Genomic DNA, 22,859 nt, shown 5'->3' with positions numbered 1-22,859 from the left:
TTCCCAGCCATGTGGGTGTGGAGGGTAATGAGAAGGCCGATGTGGTGGCTAAGAGTGCTGTTGAGGAGAGGGGGTAGATATTCAGGTCCCGCAGGGCCGCAGAGAAGTCAAGTCCTTGATCCGGGAAAAAGGGCTCGATCTTTGTCAAAGGGAGTGGGATGCTAGTAGTAGAGGGAGGCAATTTTATGGCATGCATTGGTCAGTAAAGGAAGAGGTGGGGAGTATGGGATGTAGGAGAGATGAAGTTGTGTGCAATAGACTACGGTTTGGGCACACAGGTTTGAATGCCACGTTGTGGATGATAGGGAGACAAACGGGAATGTGTGATGAGTGTTTACCGGAGGAAACTGGGGAGCATGTGTTGGTTATTTTGTGAATTGTATGAAGTAGACAGGGAGAGGTTGTGTGACAGGGTTAGAGAGGCATGTTCGGGTGGTGTAGTGTGGGGAGACGAGAGGAGGGAAGTGGTGTCTAGGGGTCTATTTCACGTTCTTAGAGGAACGGGACTAATGAAGAGAATTTAATGTAGTTTGCCCGTGCCTGGGCTCCCAATCCCGTACAGTAGGTGGCGATGTATACACCTTGAAAGTTGAATGCGATCCGCCAACCCAATCCCAAAGAAGACGGGCTGTCGTGTGTGAGGAAGTTACTTGCTTCACTACAGCCAAGATGAGCTCATTTAACAACCTTTTGCTGAAGATTTCAGGTGAACTTGTTGGTGATCAATTGGAGAAAATGAAGTTCCTTTGTATTAAAGAAATAGGGAAAAATCGTCTCGAGAAGATGACCAATGGTTTACAACTTTTCACGGGTTTAATGGAAAGAAATAAACTTGGACCTGACAACACGGTATTTCTAGTTTCGCTTTTGAAAGACATTGGCCGCCTAGATCTTGCAGACAAAATTACCAACTGTGAAAGTCAATATGCTGGATCACCGAATGATCTTCCTAACGACGAGGAGCAAGGTAAATTAAGTGGTTATCCCCACTCCCGAATATTGATGGCAAAATGTTGACATAGCATAGGCCATTTTTTTCTTGGGCTCTGACGCCTGTTTCAACAGTTAAAAGGGAGGTGTTGCTTAGTCATTCTACAGAGGGAAGTGCCCTATGTCTTGTTGAATGTAAGAATGTATCAGAGATCATGACTTCATGTTATTTCGGGAACCCTGTCACAATTGCTATGAAAGATATTAGGCTACATTGTCACTATCTTTCTGACATGATCTCCCATACAGTAAATGTTTGCCAGTGTAAATAGGATATTTCCTCTGAGGGCAAATATGAAATGCAACTGTATGCCTCAGATAATGTATAGCCTACTGTATATAGTGCAGTGTGTTGGAAATATGACTTTTGTAGGGGACTTATTTACATTCCTTGGCATCTTCTCTCTTCCCAGCAAAACTTGACATTGCAACCAAAGTGATCACTGACAACCTTGGAAGGAGGTGGCGAGCATATGGCCGTAAACTTGGCGTGCCAGAGGCCAAACTGGACCACATCTCACAGAAGCACCCTAATGACCTGGAGGAGCAAGTGGTGGAGCTTTTGAAGGAATGGCGAAAAATGCAGAAAGCTGAGGCCAAAACAGACACTATGATAAAGGCCCTTCGCTCCTGTGATCAGAACTACACTGCTGATCTGATACAGACAGAACTTGAAAAACTTAAAGCCAATGGTGGACAGTGAAAGTGTGACAAACAATATTCATCTCTTCTCAGGCCTCTGTTATTTTGTTATTTACTCAATGGATTATTTATTCATTGTTTTCACAGTGATTTTGGTACTTTTATAAGATTCAGTAAATCACCACAATTTGTTGGCAATATTGGTATACCAGTATACTCATGGACCAGTATAATTTCATGCAGAGTAGCCCAGTGCACTCTGGGTACATACATTCCTACTACGTACCTTAAGGGAATTTGGGAGAAACTTGATTGAACTATGGATATTATGAAATTGTATAGATAATGTGCATTCAAATTTGATATTGATGTATCCACTGTTGAGATTAGTAAAATTTTGTTGAAAGAAGTCTTTCCCTCAAGCTGGTAAAAATAATTGTCTACTTATTTAATACTTGTTTAGAATATTTAGCATTAGAATACTTATGTAGAGTAAAGCATGTTGTATGGACACATATTTGGAGAACTGTATTGAAAGGAAGGATCAATGCAGATTAAGCTTTTGATTTCAGTTGATCAGATTTTTATTGTGATTTTCAGTTTGCAGTCTTGATGTTTTGAGGCAAATTACATTCTAACAGTTCTACCACTAGAGGTCACTCTACTCCTTCAGCGGAATGATCTTGAGTCCATCGGGAAGCGAGACCACAGGTGTCCAACTGTTTCTATTGGGGGGGAAATGATCATTTTTGTTGATTATTTACTCATGCACATAAAGCTATGTCCATTGTAATATATCCTCCCACCATCAATCTCACAGTTATTAAGCTCTAGGTACATTAGAGCTATATTAGCTCTGGGGAAGAGGCATCCAGGAGGTTGTAACGAGGATGTATGAGCCATTCGAGCAGCCTCGGCCTATATTTTAATCATCCAAACCCAAGTACAGTAAGTTGTTCAGTGTGACAGTACTCACAGCAGCCATACAGCCTGTTCAGCCTGTCGATGTCGTTCTTGCTCATCTGAGTGGCTTCTCCGAAAGACACATTGCTGTCGGGGAAGGGCACCATGGTGGGGCGGTTGTTTTTCGAGAAGGCGTACCTGTAACCACACCAAATCACAATACATGCCTATTCAACAATGTCACTGCTGAAGGTACAATATAGCTTGGCCTGAATGAAAGCTCACAGGAATGGATGGTGTATTAGCACTTGCAATACAATAGGGGTCCACTCCAGACATATTTGTAATGATTATAAAGACATCATAGCTGACCTGTGGTACTGCATGACAGAGTTGTAGTCATAGGAAGTTCCCTGGTTCAGGGTGGCAATCTTATCGAATGCGTACTTATACTCTGGAGAAACACAAGACAAAATGTTCACAGAGTTGATAGGCTGTGTTTCAATCTACTTCATGAGCAAGGTCAGTAAGGGGATTCGATTAAGATGGCCCTGGTGCCCGGGTGTAAAGTGATTGTGTTCATTTTGGAAAGGGGCTGCCTCTACTCTGGCCAATGGCGAATTGGGCTCAAATCAAAAGTGAAGCATGTTAAGCACGTGGAGTAATGTAGGATTCTGTGTTTTAACATGCGAATGTGATTTTGCTTTTAGTAAAAACGTTTTGGGTTCTATTCAGTCCGTATTGCGGAAGTTCAGCATAATTTAAATGTAAAGGCAATATTCCTGTGTTATAGCGGAGACTGGATTCACAGTAAGCGCTGCATATGTCGGCTCAAATCGGAAATGATCATGACATTTCTATCACTCAATCTGTAATGCTTCAGCTATACAGACTGAATAGAGGCCAAGATCTGCCTTCCCAATGAAAACTAGTTTGACAATTCAAACATATATTTTATGGAAAAGAGATGTAGGCCTATGTTTCTGAACGATGCATCATGCTGCCGTGTTGACAATAAGTCAAGAGGCGCAGATTATGGTTCGATTTCAGCAGGTCATGCCTCCCCACCGATTATCCATTATATTGACCAGATAGGCTACTCCATTGGCCACTCTTAACTCTAGCTAGGCTAGGGGTTTGAGGTTAGGGTTAAGGTTAAGGCTAAATTCAGGAGTTAGATTAAAGGGTTAAGGTTAGGAAAAGGGTTAGCTAAAAGGGTTAGGGTTAGGGGAAGTGGCAGCTAACATGCCAAGTAGTTGCAAATTAGCTAAATATAAGTAAGTAGTTGAAAAGGTGCTAATTAGCTAAAATGCTAAGGTTGACCGTGAGGAGATTCAAACACGCAACCTTTGGGTTGCTAGACGTTCGCCTTGCACACCCACCCCATCCACCCGACCAATCACCCTCCTTTCGTTTTTGCATTAAGTACCTTCTGTCTTATGTAACCATACCAAACATAAATTATCATACTAATTTGAGTGTCCCTGATTTGCATTTACTATGTTACGCCTAGTCCATGAGACCAGGCTGCCATTCTAGCCAATGAGAAGGCAGATACAAGTGTGACAACAGGGACAACTCTGATATAAAGTGTTTTTTCTCAAAGTTGCCAGGAAGTCATGTGTCCTACGTATATCATTACACTAATAACAACCTAAGCATTACACAACTTCTATTTGATCAAATAAGCCACGCATAGCAAATAAGAAATTACATTTTTTGTTAACCAAATTCGACGCTCTCTTATTGACCTCCATACAAGAACTCGCCACATGCAGGAGAAGACTCTTCTCTTCCTCTCTGGAAGAGAGGAAGTAACGTGACTGGCCATAGCCTGGTACAACCCGGGGTAGCTTAATTGAATCCCCTCATTTGTAGAAAAGGCCATTCCTTTCAGCCAATCAGCATGTCCGAATGGAAATTTGGACTCTGGCCTATCCCACTGTAGGTTGGTTGTTAGAGTGGTTATCTTGTCAGCAGATAAAGAGGAAAGTTGCAAAAAGGATCAAAGTTGTTGATGACGATAAGTGGTCTAATAATCCCTCGTTTCTTGTTGGAGTTCGTTTCATGAGCATTGATGTGTTTTTGGGAGTTCCAGCCACCCTAGTCATAGACTGTTCTCTCTGCTACCGCACGGCAAGCAATACAGAAGCGCCAAGTCTAGGTCCAAAAGGCTTCTGAACAGCTTCTACCCCCAAGCAATAAGACTGCTGAACAGCTAATCAAATGTCTACCTGGACTATTTGCATTGAATTGCACTGTTTATTATCTATTATCCATGCATAGTCACTTTACCCCTACCTACATGTACAGTACCAGTAAAAAGATTGGACACAACTACTCATTCAAGGGTTTTTCTTTATTTTTACTATTTTCTACATTGTAGAATAATAGTGAAGACATTGACACTATGAAATAAAACATATGGAATCATGTAGTAACCAAAAAAACTGTTAAACAAATCAAAATACGTGTTATATTTTAGATTCTTCAAAGTAGCCACTCTTTGCCTTGATGACAGCTTTGCACGCTCTTTGCATTAATCTCAACCAGCTTCATGATAAATGCATTTCCAACAGTCTTGAAGGAGTTCCTACATATGCTGAGCACTTGTTGGGTGCTTTTCCTTCACTCTGCGGTCCAACTCATCCCAAACCATCACAATTGGGTTGAGGTCGGGTGATTGTGGAGGCCAGGTCATCTGATGCAGGACTCCATCACTCTCATTCTTGGTCAGCCTGTAGGTGTGTTGGGTCATTGTCCTGTTGAAATACAAATGATAGTCCCACTATGCGCAAACCAGATGGGATGGCGTATCGCTGCAGAATTCTGTGGTAGCCATGCTGGTTAAGTGTTCCTCAAATTCTAAATACATCACTGATAGTGTCACCAGCAAACCACACCCCACACCATCACACCACCTCCTCCATGTTTGATGGTGGGAACCACACATGCGGAGATCATCCGTTCACCTACTCTGCGTCTCACAAATACACAGCGGTTGGAACCAAAAATCTCAAATTTGGACTCTTGGCCCAAGTAAGTCTTGGCCCAAGTAAGTCTCTTCTTCTTGTTGGTGTCCTTTAGTAGTGGTTTCTTTGCAGCAATTCGACCATGAAGGTCTGATTCAAGCAATCTCCTTTGAACAGTTGATGTTGAGATGTGTCTGTTACTTGAACTCTGTGAAGCATTTATTTGGGCTGTAATTTCTGAGGCTGGTAACTCTAATGAACTTCAAATCAAATCACAGTTTATTTGTCACGTGCGCCGAATACAACAGGTGTAGTAGACCTTACAATTAAATGCTTACTTACAGGCTCTAACCAATAGTGCAAAAAAGGTATTGGGTGAACAATAGGTAAGTAAAGAAATAAAAACAACAGTAAAAAGACAGTGAAAAACAGTTGCGGGGCTATATACAGTAGCGAGGCTGTAAAAGTAGCAAGGCTACATACAGACACCGGTTAGTCAGGCTGATTGAGGTAGTATGTACATGTAGATATGGTTAAAGTGACTATGCATATATGATGAACAGAGAGTAGCAGTAGCGTAAAGAGGGGTTGGCAGGTGGTGGGTGGCGGGACACAGTGCAGATAGCACGGTTAGCCAATGTGCGGGAGCACTGGTTGGTCAGGCCAATTGAGGTAGTATGTACATATGTACATGAATGTATAGTTAAACTGACTGTGCATATATGATAAACAGAGAGCAGCAGCGTAAAAGAGGGGTTGGGGGAGGCACACAATGCAAATAGTCCGGCTAGCCATTTGATTACCTGTTCAGGAGTCTTATGGCTTGGGGGTAAAAACTGTTGAGAAGCCTTTTTTTCCTAGACCTGGCACTCTGGTACCGCTTCACATGCGGTAGTAGAGAGAACAGTCTATGACTGGGTTGGCTGGGGTATTTGACCATTTTTAGGGCCTTCCTCTGACACCGCCTGGTGTAGAGGTCCTGGATGGCAGGCAGCTTAGCCCCAGTGATGTACTCGGTCCTCCTTTTCCTGTAGTCCACAATCATCTCCTTAGTCTTGGTTACATTGAGGGATAGGTTGTTATTCTGGCACCACCCGGCCAGGTCTCTGACCTCCTCCCTATAGGCTGTCTCGTCGTTGTCGGTGATCAGGCTACACTGTTGTGTCGTCTGCAAACTTAATGATGGTGTTGGAGTCGTGCCTGGCCATGTAGTCGTGAGTGAACAGTGAGTACAGGAGGGGACTGAGCACGCACACATCAAACTTATCTATTGCAGTAGAGGTAACTTCCTTTCCTGTGGCGGTTCTCATGAGAGCTTGTTTCATCATAACGCTTGATGGTTTTTGCGTCTGCACTTGAAGAAACTTTCAAAGTTCTTGAAATTTTCGCGGATTGACTGACCTTCATGTCTTAATGTAATGATGGATTGTCGTTTCTCTTTGCTAATTTGAGCTGTTCTTGCCATAATATGGACTTGGTCGTTTACCAAATAGGGCTATCTTCTGTATACCACCCCATGCCTTGTCACAACACAACTGATTGGCTCAAACGCATTAAGAAGGAAAGAAATTCCACAACTGAACTTTTAACAAGGCACACCTGTTAATTGAAATGCATTCCAGGTGACTACCTCATGAAGCTGGTTGAGAGAATTCCAAGAGTGTACAAAGCTGCCATCAACGCAAAGGGTGGCTAATTTGAAGAATCTAAAATCTAAAATATATTTTGATTTGTTTAACACTTTTTTAGTTACTAAATCATTTCATATGTGTTATTTCATAGTTTTGATGTCTTCACTTATATTCTACAATGTAGAAAATAATAAAATAAAGAAAAACCCTTGAATGAGTAAGTGTGTCCAAACTTTTGACTGGTTCTGTGATTGATTCCTCAACTCCTTGACTCCCATTTCTGAGTGTCAAGATTCGATTCTGCTAGGAATCGACTCTTAAGATTCAGTATTTTTGAAAGGGAGGCGACTGGTTAGTTGCAGTACTTCTGAGGGGTACACTATAGGCTGGTTGGTCACCAGGCAGACAGTTGGAACCGTTCACTAGGCCTATCTATCGGCAATAAAAAGCTGTATCTCGCAATGGAATGCTGTATCTTGCAATTTCTTGGCTTGCAACGTCTCGCAACTTCAGTAAAGCAGGGCCTATCATCAATGAATAGGCTAGGATATTCTACATGCAACAGACCGAAGACTGAACACACGCTCGCATCATTAGCGAAGAGAAAGAGCAGGTGAACCAGCGTGAGGGAGAGCGGAAAGGGGCAAGCAGAAAGAACCATGCGCATATGTCTTGGTAATCTGTATCTCGCAATGTCTTGTCTTGAATGCCTCGTAAATTCACCAAAGTACCCTTAAGTTCACGTCTTTCTGTACGGTTGAGATTGGGAACCTATCTGGGCTAGCTGAAGCCAAATTGCTAGGTGGCTAGTAGTATTACGGCGAAACAATAACAATGAAAATAATTGAATACAGTACTATTATTATTTACAAAAGGCCAAATCTGAGCTTCAGTGGCCTGCCCACCATTATCAAATGAGCAAGGGGGGGGGGGGGGTTGAGAGAGAGAAAGAAAGATATGACGTGGTGCACATATGTGACATAGGATGCAATTTTCGGGGACCACTTTTGGCTCCTGAGTGCTACTTTCAGAACTGCACTCTTAGAAAAAAGGTTCCAAAGGGGTTCTTCGGCTATCCCCATAGGAGAACCCTTTTTGGTTCCAGGTAGAACCCTTTTTGTTCCCGGTAGAACTCTTTTGGGTTCCATGTAGAACCCTCTGTGGAAAGTGTTCTACGTGGAACTCAAAAGGGTTCTGCCTGGAACCAAAAAAGGTTATTCAAAGGGTTCTCCTATGGGGACAGCCGAAGAACCCTTTTAGATTCTAGATTGCACCTTTTTTCCTAGGAGTGTACTGGCTAAAAACTATACAATAGTACCTTCATCAATAAGTGCATCGATGATGTCATCCCCACAGTGACCGTACGTACCCCAACCAGAAGCCATACATTACAGGCAACATTCGCACTGAGCTAATGGGTAGACCTGCTGCTTTCAAGGAGCGGGACTCTAATACGAACGCTTATAGGAAATCCCGCTATGCCCTCCGACGAACCATCCAACAGGCAAAGCTTCAATACAGGACTAAGAGTGAATCCTACTACACCAGCTCTGACGCTCGTTGGATGTGGCAGGGCTTGCAAACTATTACGGACTACTAAGGTAACCTGCCTAAATGACTACCGACCCATATCACTCACATCTGTAGCCATGAAGTGCTTTAAAAGGCTTGTCATGGGAAAGGCCTGATCACAGACAGTGAAAGGCTGGTCATTTGAAAGACTTGATCACAGACAACGATGAGACAGCCTACAGGGAGAAGGTCAGAAACCTGGCAGTGTGGTGACAGGACAACAACTTCTCCCTCAACGTGATCAAGACAAAGGAGATTATCGTGGACTACAGGAAAAGCAGAGCCGAGCACCCCCCATTCCCATGGACGGGGCTGTAGTGGAGCAGGTCGAGAGCTTCAAGTTCACACCCCAAAAATTGTGAAGAGGGCACGACCTACACCTATTCCCCCTCAGGAGATTGAAAATATTTGGCATGAGTCCTCAGATTATCAAAAAGTTCTACAGCTGCACCATCGAGAGCATCCTGACTGGTTGCATCCCCGCATGGTATGGCAACTGCTCAGCATCTGACCGCAAGGGGCTACAGAGGGTAGTGCATACGGCACAGGACGTGACTGGGGCCAAGCTTCCTGCCATCCAGGACCTCTATACCAGGCAGTGTCAGAGGAAGGCCCTAAAAATTGCTAAAGACTCCAGCCACCCTAGTCATAGACTGTTCTCTCTGCTACCGCACGGCAAGCGGTACCGGAGCGCCAAGTCTAGGTCCAAAAGGCTCCTTAACAGCTTCTACCTCCAAGCAATAAGACTGCTGAACAGGTAATCAAATGGCTACCAGGACTATTTGCATTGACCCACCCTTTTTTTAATGCTGCTGCTATTCGCTGTTTCTTATCTACGCAAAGTCACTTTACCCCTACCTACATGTACATATTACCTCAATTACCTGGACTAACCAGTACCCCGGCACATTGACTCGGGACCAGTACCCTGTATATAGCCTCGTTATTGTTCTTTTATTGTGTTGCATTTTTTTCTTCTGTTTTTATATTTTTTACTTTAGTTTATTTCGTAAAGGTTTTCTTCACTCTTATATTTCTGAAAACTTCGTTATTGGTTAAAGGATTGTAAGTATAGCATTTCACGGTAAGGTCTACACCTGTTGTATTTTATTGTATTTGATTGGGAAAGGCGGAGTCCATCCGAGGGACTAGGAGTGGTATGATGGGCTCAGAAGCCAACCACTCAGACGGCTTCAGCAGCTACCTGTTTACTAAACAGAAATGAACAACAACTGTAATATCATCTATAGGCCTCAAATTTGGAGTCTATAGATTACACTAATGTTACAGCTGGAATACACTAATGTTACAGCAGGCTTACTGACAAGTCATATGCAACCCCAAAGAAGTCACACATTGAAAAACCCAGTGTGTATTGTTAGAATTATCAGTGAGATAGAGGCACTCCATTTCTTATCATTAGAAATGAATGTCAGTGAAAGGGATACAGAATAAAGGCATGGTATCAAACCATCAATGATGTTCTCCCAGGCGACACGGATGTGGTTGTCACGGTCGCTGCGGGTCTGCTCGTGGTTAAAGCCCAGGGCGTGGAGGAGCTCATGCTGGACGGTGCTGTGGTACAGGCAGCCCTGACGTGCCAGAGACACAGTCTGGGCATTACCCCGACGGCCAACATAAGAGTAGCACCTGGGAAGAAGAGCAGAGGAGGGTCAAGGTGTCCCAATCCAATGCCAGAAATAGGGCCTTCCCTAATCATCTAGTTTATTGTAAAGGTTTTAGGAAACCTCAGGGTAATGGGTTCATAAGCGATGAATGGTGGTGGGGATCACCTGACAGTGCAGGTTTGCAAAAACAACTATTGTATGGATTATGATCTTCAAAGGGAAATTCAATGAACTATGTGTTGATGTGACATTATAATTGTTTAAGGATGTTAATGAAATTCTAGAGCTGAGGATATAAGGCAGAGGAGGATCGAGGCAGACCATTAAATCCAATGCCAGAAAATATCCAAATTATGTATGTAGTCAGTTCAGTAATGCTGCGTTCGTTATCAAGTGGGAGGTTGGAATTTACCAGATGTGAAGTCATGAATACACCAGTTCGATGGATTTACAGGCTTTGAACTCGTTGAGAAACCCTGATTGGCTAATGGCCAACAACTTGTGTAAACCATCAACTAAAAGTGCAGATATCATGCTTGTAAACTAATTATAGTGTTCAAAAACCATATTCATCGTTTGCTTTTTATAAATAACGTTTTGTCGTCTCTACTTCCCACTTGGTTACGAACACAGCATAACGTTCAGAAAACTTCAGGCTAATGAAAGATAAAGGTGAATCATGAAGGATAAAGGAAACGGGCAGGTTTGCAAAAACAATTATTGTATGGATGATCCTCAAAGGGAAATTCAATGAATAATGTGTTGATGTAATATTCTAAGTGTTTAACGATGTTATTTAAATTCAGGATCACCCGCTGCGATTCTCAATGCTGAGATAGTCCCTCTCGTTCTGGCGCTGGAAGAAGCGGATGCAAGTGGTTTCGGCGAAGGAGTCAAGACCACGCTGGATGATGGCTACTTCGCGAGATGCTGTTGTAGAGATCAAATTAAGAACAAGAGATAGTAAAATTATTGTATCGCTTGTACAATATCTCAACATATGAAATGAAATGTACATGTAAGTGAACACTTACAGAAGTGGTTGGCAATGACGTAGGGCACCCAGATGTTTCCGTCACTGTACTTTTGCCACATGCACCCGCGGGCGGTGCAGGGGTCAGCGTTCTTCTCCGAGGGCATGGCAATGTCTCCCATCAGAGTAGGCTCATCGGCTTCGGGGGCTTGAGAATAAAACACGTAGAACAGGTTACTCTGAGGGCTAGTCAAAAAATGCTCTTTAATCCTTGAGGATTGAACATAGTGCCAACTTACTGAGATCCCTGTTGGCTCTGGTCAGCAGCTCACCAACAGAGAGCTCAGCAGAAGTGTCTTCCTCAGCAACATTCTCTGTAAAAAGGACATCGGATCCATTAAGTCTGCTAAATCATGACATGACATTGTTAATATTTTTCATATGGTTGGAAATGTGTGATAGTGCCAAAATAGTTTTTATTCTTCTCACCTTTAGACTTCGGGGAACAACATGAAATAAGACAGACAATGACAAAGTAGAATACAAATGAAATGAATGTAAAGTGTATGAACTCATAAAGAACACATTACATGAATATATTTATTGTGTGAAGTTTTTTAAGGTCACAGCAGGGATGGACAAAAATTACAAAATACAATTACAAAATAAGACCAACAAAATAAATTACAACATACGTTTTCATTATTTTAGCAAGTAGCCCCGTTAACAACAACATTCTCAGTAATGGTTACAGAAATGTTTTACTTGCTATGACTGTGATTGTCTTCTTTATCTACCTAGTTGAATCCACTACCTGTAAGTCGCTCTGCATAAGAGTGTCTGCTAAATGATTCAAATGTAAATGTACAAATGAACAACTGAAAAGCAGACCGTTTTTGTATTGGCCTTGTTTCAGGGCAAAGCTCATAAGAATAATACTAGGTATGCTTTGCAAGTGTTCATTTCTACATCAACATTAACATTTTGGTCATTTAACAGACATCCCACAATATAGTGCCATCCAAGCAAACCAAAACTGGTTCTGTGCAAGTTCTCATAACACAAAAACTGTCCAGTTGTGCTGGTAATTATAGAATGTTTGTATAAATCACTCAACTGATGTTGCAAGAACGTTCCTAGAACGCTGTGTAAAGGTTCCCAGAATGTTTTATTAGGTTGTGGGTACAGTCTGGTGAGAAGATTTATGGAACATCACATAAGATATGTTCCTTTCCAGTTGTGCTGACATTCAGATCATGTTCATATCAGGGTGCACAAAACATTCCTTTGATGTTGCAAGCATGTTAACAGAACAGCCTTTCTGAGTTCTTTAAAGGTTGCCTGAACATTTAATTAGGTTGTGGGAACAGTGTGGGTACATTACAAAATATACTCAGTTGTGATGATATTCATGCAATGTTTAAGTTAGATTGCACAAGACACTCCTATAATGTTGTAAGAATGTTGACAGAGCACCTGGTCCTTGTTCTTTAAATGTTCTTAGAACATTTAATTAAGTTATGGGAGTTGTCTGGGATGTTGAAAGAATATTCCGACTTTACGCATTCCGACCAGCAAAATAAAGTTAGGAAACCGTTTGAACCCCAAAAATGTAACGGTTTATATAATTCCTTTCTGTTCCTTTTTAAACCTCTGAAGTATATATATTTTTACATTTAGCTCAACATTAAATTTCTTCACCAATCAATGCGGATAGAGCAGCTTGCTGGAGCGGGCAAGCTATAGTTGTTTACATGCATTGGAAAGACAAGTGTAGGGTGTGAGATACGGCTGCGATTTTGCAGGTTGGGAGAGAGCAAGAGAGGGTGGGGGAGGTGGGAAACATAGATAGTATCCTTAACTAGCATTAAAAAAGTAAATCCATTATTTTCCTAATTAAATATCTCTCCCTAATTTCTGAATCACACTTGTAATGTCAGTAGGCTACAGTAGCCTATGCTTCAGAGGGGGAGGGGAAGGTAGCCTACACACACACCCACTGGCAAAGATTTTCAGCTGGTTGGCAGACAACGGAATACGTTTATGAGTGACAAGAGTGAGGGCTTTGCATGGGAGCTGTGTTGTGTTTTTTTGTGGGACTGGGAAAAAATGCAAGAAACGTAAAATAACGCTATTAACTGTTTTCCATGCTTTTAAAATAATGGTTTTGTTCCAGAACAGTATACAGTTGTGGCCAAAAGTTTTGAGAATGACACAAATATACATTTTCACAAAGGCTGCTGCCCCAGTTTGTATGATGGCAATTTGCATATACTCCAGTATGTTATGAAGAGTGATCAGATGAATTGCAATTAATTGCAAAGTCCCTCTTTGCCATGCAAATTAACTAAATCCCCCAATAACATTTCCACTGCATTTCAGCCCTGCCACGAAAGGACCAGCTGACATCATGTCAGTGATTCTCTCGTTAACACAGGTGTGAGTGTTGACGAGGACAAGGCTGGAGATCAATTGAGTTCGAATAACAGACTGGAAGCTTCAAAAGGAAGGTGGTGCTTGGAATCATTGTTCTTCCTCTGTCAACCATGGTTACCTGCAAGGAAACACATGCCGTCATCATTGCTTTGCACAAAAAGGGCTTCACAGGAAAGGATATTGCTGCCAGTAAGAGTGCACCTAAATCAACCATTTATTGTATCATCAAGAACTTCAAGGAGAGCAGTTCAATTGTCGTGAAGAAGGCTTAATGGTGCCTAAGAAAGTCCAGCAAGCGCCAGGACCGTCTCCTAAAGTTGATTCAGCTGCGGGATCGGGGCACCACCAGTCCAGAGCTTGCTCAGGAATGGCAGCAGGCAGGTGTGAGTGCATCTGCACGCACAGTGAAGCGAAGACTTTTGGAGGATGGCCTGGTGTCAAGAAGGGCAGCAAAGAAGCCACTTCTCTCCAGGAAAAACATCAGGGACAGACTGATATTCTGCAAAAGGTACAGGGATTGGAGTGCTGAAGACTGGGGTAAAGTCATTTTCTCTGATGAATCCCCTTTCCGATTGTTTGGGGCATCCGGAAAAAAGCTTGTTCGGAGAAGACAACGTGAGCGCTACCATCAGTCCTGTGTCATGCCAACAGTAAAGCATCCTGAGACCATTCATGTGTGGGGTTGCTTCTCAGCCAAGGGAGTGGGCTCACTCACAATTTTGCCTAAGAACACAGCCATGAATAAAGAATGGTACCAACACATCCTCTGAGAGCAACTTCTCCCAACCATCCAGGAACAGTTTGGTGACGAACAATGCCTTTTCCAGCAGGATGGAGCACCTTGCCATAAGGCAAAAGTGATAACTAAGTGGCTCGGGGAACAAAACATCGATATTTTAGGTCCATGGCCAGGAAACTCCCCAGACCTTAATCCCATTGAGAACTTGTGGTCAATCCTCAAGAGGCGGGTGGACAAACAAAACCCCACAAATTCTGACAAACTCCAAGCATTGATTATGCAAGAATGGGTTGCCATCAGTCAGGATGTGGCCCAGAAGTTAATTGATAGCATGCCAGGGCGGATTGCAGAGGTCTTGAAAAAGAAGGGTCAACACTGCAAATATTGACTCTTTGCATCAACTTCATGTAATTGTCAATAAAAGCCTTTGACACTTATGAAATGCTTGTAATTATAATTCAATATTCCATAGTAACAAAAATATCTAAAGACACTGAAGCAGCAAACTGTGGAAATTAATATTTGTGTCATTCTCAAAACTTTTGGTCACGACTGTAGATCACTTGCATTCCAGGTTGTGATTCTGTTCCTCTGAAAATGTCTTTCTGTTACGGTCTTCTGTTCTGTTCCCTGAACCGGTTCCAACCCCTGGATAGAAGGTTAGTGTACATAGAATTATAATAGGGAGAATAGTGTACAATAGAAGGCTACACCCTTGTCTATCGCCTACACTAACCATGGAACTGTGTGATGACAAGGGCAAGTATTGCACCATGCGTAGGGTTCAAACTGTTACGGCTTGGTCTGCGCTCTGCTCGAAAATGATTTAATTAGACAACATGCCTTTATTATATTATCAACTGTTACTAAAGGTCCTCAGCAAGGAAGCAAATCAAGTTAAACCAAACAATGAAATTAAATTGAATGATAATGTAGGCAATACAACTGAAGGGAACTAACAGTAAATTGGCAGTTGAATATACGTGGTTAGGCCTACGGAGAGTCAATATTGACAGTGGCTAATATTTAATATGATAGAAATATGAAACAGAGGAACTCAGGGTAGCCTATAAATAAGACATTCGAGAGTGCCCATCCCTACAAGTTAAAAGGTAATTCAATAAAAATGATGCATAATAGCACAGCATTTAAAAAAAATGTACTGTGGGAAAGTTGATATGTTGATATGCATCAGTTCTACATTTCTCTGGTAGAATCGGGAAGTTACGATTTCTTCTGTATTCGGCTGCTCATAGTGTACCACAAAGTCTAGCATTCATAGTGAATGCAGATACCACCTGCTAGATAGATGGGGCGTGCCCACAAACTTGGATAATTGTTTACTTCGAACGACCAACACAATAATCTCAGAACTTCTCTAGGCAATATACATTTTTAAAAATGTTTATTTTTCACTAACGTTTGTCATCATGCCCGTGTGGTGTTCTGTGTCTGGCAGTGCTAATTACCAGAGGTGTGGACTCGAGTCACATGACTTGGACTCGAGTCAGACTCAAGTCACAAATATGATGACTTGCAACTCGACTTTGACTTTAACACCAATGACTCGTGACTTAACTTGGACTTGAGCCTTTTGAATCGACCTGACTTGATACACTCCCCAAGGCCAAATATTAAAAATGATGCTATTTTAAAAAGTATGCAACGCATCAACTCTTCATTTAACAGATTACAGTTTGAATCGGACAGCAGCCAATCAAATTGTGCCAGCTGACAAAAAGTTGTGTGTGGCAGTGCAGAGGAACGTCGGCGGGTGAATTCAAATGGAGCCCTTGGAAAGATGATACCCCAAATTATTATTTTTGGATATAAAGACGACGCTGTATCAACAAAAAACGGATTGCACCTTGCAAAACATGCGGAAAGAAAATTACAGACGGAGGCGCAACAATTTCCAACTTTGTTCGACATTTGAAGCTGCACAAAGAACGGTAAGTTGTGGCTAATATAGCCGACAGCTATATAATTTATAACTTTACTAGTGTAGCATGTAGGCTAACGTAACGTTAAATCAATGAGCCTCCACACAGTCAGTCAGTGCGGGAACGTGATCATTGCACCCAAGATTGAGCTACAACTGGCTGATGTTACTGCTGTTCCTAAAACCATTTATTTGGAAAGTAATAAATATATAGATATTTTTAAAAGCATTCATGATTTGCGTAAATGTAATATACTAACTATTACTCTTGTTAAAAATATGAAATGGTATTACATTTGGTGAGGAGCACATTATAACTTGTTTAGGACTCGAAATCTCAAAGTTTAGGACTTGAGACTTGACTTGATACTTGACGGTCTTGACTTGAGACTAGACTTGGGACTTGACTTGGGACTTGAGTGCTAAGATTTGAGACTTACTTGTGACTTGTAAAACAATGACTTGGTCCCACCTCTGCTAATTACAAACAAGTGCGTTCTACCTACCAGATATTTACCCCATCCCCGATGCTGCCAGTGGCTTGCTCCTGACCACCAATCCAAACGCATCTCTCGGCATGTCCTGCCCAGCCATTATCTCAGCCAATCATGACTGGCGGGAAGGTTCCAGTCTTTTTCCGTAGCTAAACCAACTAGTCTCGTAATTTAACAATTTTATTCTTATTCACATATGGCATATAAGTTTGTGGTAAAGGCACATCAAAGTTACCTGCTCCAGAAGGCATTTCTGCCAAAAAACACATTTTGATTAAAAAAAGTTCAAATGCCTCTCCTGTGAGGTAGTGACGCGCGACATACACATAGTTTCCTGAAACGGGTCACATATTGCCATGGCTATATACTGAAAAATAAGATGTAAGAGACCTTCCCTGGTTGTGCAGAGGCTGAAAGACCTGGCTTGGGAAAGAAACGCCACATGTGCAGATTGTCAACATATGAAGTGCAAAAAATATGATTGTGTTTGTATGATGTAAAAAAATTATATTTAGGCAAGTCAGTTGAGACAAAGTCTTATTTACAATGACAGCCTACCCCGGACGACACACATATTATACTGTTCAAATGTCCTATGAATTAAATAAGCTGCAGATTGTCAACATGTGAGAAATAAAAAATAAACTTAATGGGGAGGTATTCCACAGTGGTGGAAAAAGTACCCAGTTTTCATACTTGAGTAAAAGTAAAGATACTTTCAAATAAATGACAAGTAAAAGTAAAAGTCACCCAGTAAAATATTACTTGAGTAAAAGTCTAAAAGTAAAAGTATAAATAATTTAAGCAAACCAGATGACACGATTTTCAAGTTTTTAAATTTACGGATAGCCAGGGGCACAGTTCAACACTCAGACATAATTTACAAACGAAGCATTTGTGTTCAATGAGTCTGTCAGATCAGAGGCAGTAGGGATGACCATGGGTGTTTTCTTGGTAAGTGTGTGAATTAGACAATTTTCCTGTCCTGCTACGCATTCAAAAAGTACTTTTGGGTGTCAGGGAAAATGTAAGGAGTAAAAAGTACGTTATTTTATTTTTGGAATGTTTTGGAGTAAATGTAAAAGTTGTCAAAAATAGAAATAGTAAAGTAATGTTGAGATGCCCCAAAAAACTACTTAAGTAGTACTTTAAAGTATTTTTACTTAAGTACTTTACACCACTGATATTCCAACATGCTTTAAGGAGCTACAAATTTGAATGCTGAGAATGCTGTGGTAAATATAACATTTTCTAAATGTTCTTGAAATGTTCTGAGGACATCCGAGACAAAGTAAAATGTATATTGCGTGAACATCAATAGAATATTATGTTAAACCTATAACAAATATGCTATGAACATCATAAAAACTGCATGACTTATTTGGAAATCGTGGAACATTGTGGTAATGTTTGTGCAACCTGCGTGAATATCACAATAATATTTTAGCAACATCCCAGACAAGTCCCATAACTTAATTAAATATTCTGCAAACCTTTAAATAACTTAGACCAAGTGTTCTGTCAACATTTTTACAACATTAGCGTAATATCCTGTGCAACCTCACTTTAACATTGTGTGAATGTCATCACAACTGAGCATATTTTGTGTTTTGGGAACTTATCTCTTGTCATAGCTACACATTTCTTGTTCTGGGAACGTTCTTGTAACATCAGGTGAATGTTTTTTTGCACCCTTTTTGTAAATGTAACATTTATTTAACCAGGAAAAGCCCATTGAGACCCAGAGTCTCTTTTTCAAGGGAGACCTGGCCAAGAAGGCAGCAACAATCAATACATTGCATAATTAAAACATACAACAATACAATACAATACAACATGATCCAGCCTAAAAAAAGCATTTACACTCCTCCGTAACACAGTCTCCCTAAAATAAACATTGTATAATCATCCGCACAACTGAACAGTTTTTGTGTTTTGGGTACATATCTTATGTGATGTTCCCATAATGTTCCCACCAGACTGTTCCCACAACCTAAAGATATATTCTGGGAACCTTTAAAGAACAGACTAAATGTGTCCAGGAACATTCTTGCAACATCAGGTGAATGTTTTTTGCACTAAAATAAACATTGTAGAATGACTCGCACAACTGGACAGTTTTTGTGTTTTGGGTACATATCTTTTCTGATGTCCCCACAATGCTCCCACCAGACTGTTCCCACAACCTAAAGATATATTCTGGGAACCTTTAAAGAACAGACCAAATGTGTTCTGGGAACGTTCTTGTAAAATCAGGTGAATGTTTTTTGCACTAAAATATACATGGTAAAATGATTCGCACAACTGGACACGTTTTAATGTTTTGGAAACATATTTTTTGTGATGTCCCCACAATGTCCTCACCAGACTGTCACCACAACCTAATGAAACGTTCTGGGAACTATTAAAGAACATACAAAATGTGTTCTTAGAACATTCTTCTAACATCAGGTGAATGTTTTGTACAACCACTGTATAATCATTAGCATGACTGTACAGTTTTTGTGTTATTTGCCGTGGCCTAACAAATGTTCTGGGAACTTTTACAGAACCACATTTTGTTTGCTGGGAAAACCTTACTGGAACATAGTGTTATTACATTACCTGGAAACCTAATGAGAAATTTGGGGGAATGTTTTGTCTTTGATGTTACAGATGTTATTCACAATGTTTTAGTGAATGTTAGAGCATTCCAAGGACATTTTATTTAAAACATTAAAATATATTTTTTAAATTATCAAAAGCATTCTTTTAATGTTTTTGGGATGTTATCATGCTAATGTTAGATAAAACCCTAACTAGAATTTAATAGGAATCTTAGCTAATGTTCTGTGAATATTCCCTGTTTGCGGGGATCAGACTTCTGATACCAACGCAGGCTGAAAGGGGCCACTAAATTGTGAACCACTATAAAAACAATTTTTTATAGAAAAGTATTTTGTCTTTTTTTAAATAAAAATGACAGCTCTTGAAAGTATTTTGTTATAAAATACATTGGATTGTAGTTCAGGTAAAAGAAATATACAGTGCCTTCGGAAAGTATTCAGACCCCTTGACTTTTTCCACATTTTGTTACGTTACAGCCATATTCTAAAATGGATGAAATTGTTTTTTTTACTCATCAATCTACACACAATACCCCATAACGACAAAGGAAAAACATGTACTTTTTGCTAATAAAAAAATGTATAAACTGAAAAATCACATTTACATAAGTATTCAGACCCTTTACTCAGTACTTTGTTGAAGTGCCTTTGGCAGCGATTACAGCCCACAAATCTTGTTGGGTATGACACTACAAGCTTGGCACACCTGTATTTGGGGAGTTTCTCCCATTCTTCTCTGCAGATCCTCTCAAGCTCAGGTTTTCAGGTCTCTCCAGAGATGTTCGATCGGGTTCAAGTTCAGACTCTGGCTTGGCCACTCAAGGACATTCAGAGACTTGTCCCAAAGACACTCCTGCATTGTCCTGACTGTGTGCTTAGGGTCGTTGTCCTGTTGGAAGGTGAACATTCGCCGCCGTCTGAGGTCCTAAGCGCTCTGGAGCATGTTTTCATCAAGGATCTCTCTGTACTTTACTACGTTCATCTTTGCCTCGATCCTGACTAGTCTCCCAGTCCTTGCCGCTGAAAAACATCCCCACAGCATGATGCTGCCACCACCATGCTTCGCCGTAGGGATGGTGCTAGGTTTCCTCCAGATGTGACGCTTGGCATTAAAGCCAAAGGGTTCAATCTTGGTTTCATCAGACAGGAGAATCTTGTTTCTCATGGTCTGAGAGTTTTTAGGTGCCTTTTGGCAAACTCCAAGTTGGCTGTCAGGTGCCTTTTACTGAGGAGTGGCTTGCGTCTTGCCACTCTACCATAAAGGCCTGAGACTTACATTTCCCTCACTAACTTTAAACATCAGCTATCTGAGCAGCTAACCGATCGCTGCAGCTGTACATAGTCCATCTGTAAATAGCCCACCCAATCTACCTACCTCATCCCCATATTGTTTTTATTTACTTTTCTGCTCTTTTGCACACCAAAATCACTACTTGCACATCATCGTCTGCTCATCTATCACTCCAGTGTTAATCTGCTAAATTGTAATTACCTCGCTACTATGGCCTATTTATTGCCTTACCTCCTCACGCCATTTGCACACACTGTATATAGACTTTCTTTTTTTTCTATTGTGTTATTGACTGTACGCTTGTTTATTCCATGTGTAACTCTGTGTTGTTTGTGTCGCACTGCTTTGCTTTATCTTGGCCAGGTCGCAGTTGTAAATGAGAACTTGTTCTCAACTAGCTTACCTGGTTAAATAAAGGAGAAATAAAAAAACAAAATAAAAAATTGGTGGAGTGCTGCAGAGATGGTTGTCCTTCTGGAAGGTTCTCCCATCTTCACAGAGAAACTCTAAAGCTCTGTCAGAGTGACCATCAGGTTCTTGGTCACCTCCCTGATCAAGCCCCTTCTTCCCTTATTGCTCAGGTTGGCCGAGCGTGGCCAACTCTAGGAAGAATCTTGGTGGTTCCAAACCTGTTCCATTTAAGAATGATGGAGGCCACTGTGTTCTTAGGGACCTTCAATGCTGCAGAAAGTTTTTGGTACCCTTCCCCAGATCTGTGCCTCGACACAATCGTGTCTTGGAGCTCTACGGACAATTCCTTCGACCTCATGGATTGGTTTTTGCTCTGACATGCACTGTCAATTTTGGGACCTTAGACAGGTGTGTGCCTTTCCAAATCATGTCCAATCAATTGAATTTACCACAGGTGGACTCCAATCAAGTTGTAGAAACATCTCAAGGATGATCAATGGAAACAGAATGCAGCTGAGCTCAATTTCGAGTCTCATAGCAAAGGGTCTGAATACTTATGTAAATAAGGTATTTCTGTTTTTTATTTTGAATACATTTCCCAAAATTTCAAAAAACCTGTTTTCGCTTTGTCATTATGTGGTATTGTGTGTAGATTGCTAATTATTTGATCAATTTTAGAATAAGGCTGTAACGTAATAAAATGTGAAAAAAGTAATGGGGTCTGAATACTTTCCGAAGGCACTGTATATTACAAAATACTCAAAGGTAATGGAAATACTGTACGTATTTCAAATACATTTAAAAGAAATACTGCCATTCTCTGGGTCCCAGTAGGTCCCAGTGTTACTTTGGATATGCATTGACTGTTCGATAGATGTTAGCAAAGCAGACAATGTTTTGGCATGGTAGCTTCGTATCCTGTGTCACTCACCTCAGTCAGTTCCTTAGCCCAAGCAGAGGACACCAGTATTAGGGCCAGGAGACCCACAGTGAACTTGAACACAAACATGTCAGCAAAAGGACTGTAGGATAAATACAACCACAAAGGGAATTTCATTAAAACCAGCCATAGTGTTAGTCATTGAAGCTCACTCACACAATACCGAGCACATTGCTTACCTCAGAGCTCCGAGAAAGTATGAGTGAAATGGCAGTAGTTAGGGTTGTTTTTTATACTTTGTCTTCAGGCATATATACACGTAGATAACGGACCCCCAGATAAGGGAATATGAGCACAAAAATAGGCTGACAGTTGAGGACATTAGGTGGGAATTCTGCAGGAAATCCTTGAAACCGGTGTGAAACGTGGCATGTGTGAGGTGTGCATGTAAACTTTTTGTGTTCTTATGTTCGACCTTGAGGACTTCAAATCAGGTGGGGTTTTTTCATATTCCGAAATAGTAGTTGTACCTTGAGGTGTACATTTTTTTTTCTCAAAAAGTTGGATCTTTTTCGTAATTTTCTCTTTGAACAGAAATCAACATATTTTTAAAAACACAACATGTTGGCAATCTCCAAAAGACTGCTCCAATAACACACTGTGAAATCTTCTGATGCTGTGAAATCTTTGTTGGCAGCCCACGCGCTCCATTAGGTGTCAGTGTGTTCTCTCATTCAACATAGATGTTA

The 22,859-nt window shown here is 41.0% G+C and overlaps 2 protein-coding genes across 3 annotated transcripts; one reads left to right on the top strand and one right to left on the bottom strand.

The window, feature by feature from the left end:
• Positions 1-630: 630 nt before the first annotated feature.
• Positions 631-2,425, top strand: LOC120045951 (FAS-associated death domain protein-like). The gene is made up of 2 exons (XM_038990878.1): positions 631-967; positions 1,404-2,425. Exons 1-2 carry the CDS (start codon positions 670-672, stop codon positions 1,691-1,693), a joined length of 588 nt encoding a protein of 195 aa, XP_038846806.1. The 5' UTR covers positions 631-669; the 3' UTR covers positions 1,694-2,425.
• Positions 2,193-22,440, bottom strand: LOC120045935 (low choriolytic enzyme-like). Of its 2 annotated transcripts, none has more exons than XM_038990863.1 (10): positions 22,350-22,440; positions 22,162-22,252; positions 11,801-11,807; positions 11,611-11,685; positions 11,373-11,519; positions 11,151-11,268; positions 10,182-10,360; positions 2,908-2,989; positions 2,609-2,733; positions 2,193-2,357 (listed from the first exon to the last, which is right to left on the bottom strand). In XM_038990863.1, coding segments are annotated over exons 2-10 (813 nt in total). In that variant the 5' UTR covers positions 22,240-22,252; positions 22,350-22,440; the 3' UTR covers positions 2,193-2,355. The 2 variants fall into 2 exon arrangements, with proteins under 2 accessions (XP_038846791.1, XP_038846797.1); XM_038990869.1 differs by having other exon boundaries at positions 11,644-11,685.
• Positions 22,441-22,859: the final 419 nt, after the last annotated feature.

The sequence above is a fragment of the Salvelinus namaycush genome, chromosome 1 (genome assembly GCF_016432855.1).
Source record: "Salvelinus namaycush isolate Seneca chromosome 1, SaNama_1.0, whole genome shotgun sequence".
In the NCBI taxonomy this organism is placed as follows: Eukaryota; Metazoa; Chordata; class Actinopteri; order Salmoniformes; family Salmonidae; genus Salvelinus; species Salvelinus namaycush.
The sequence above is the reverse complement of the archived record's forward strand: the minus strand, read 5'-3'. Positions and strand labels throughout refer to the sequence as shown.

Bases quoted from the DNA above. Each gene is read 5' to 3' on its own strand.
- LOC120045951 (XM_038990878.1), top strand. From the start codon at position 670: ATGAGCTCATTTAACAACCTTTTGCTGAAGATTTCAGGTGAACTTGTT. The intron at 968-1,403 runs GTAAATTAAGTG...CTCTCTTCCCAG, and splicing joins TCCTAACGACGAGGAGCAAG to CAAAACTTGACATTGCAACC.
- LOC120045935 (XM_038990863.1), bottom strand. From the start codon at position 22,239: ATGTTTGTGTTCAAGTTCACTGTGGGTCTCCTGGCCCTAATACTGGTG. The intron at 2,990-10,181 runs GTTTGATACCAT...GTGTTTCTCCAG, and splicing joins CTGGGAGAACATCATTGATG to AGTATAAGTACGCATTCGAT. The intron at 2,734-2,907 runs GTCAGCTATGAT...GTGTGGTTACAG, and splicing joins TCTGTCATGCAGTACCACAG to GTACGCCTTCTCGAAAAACA.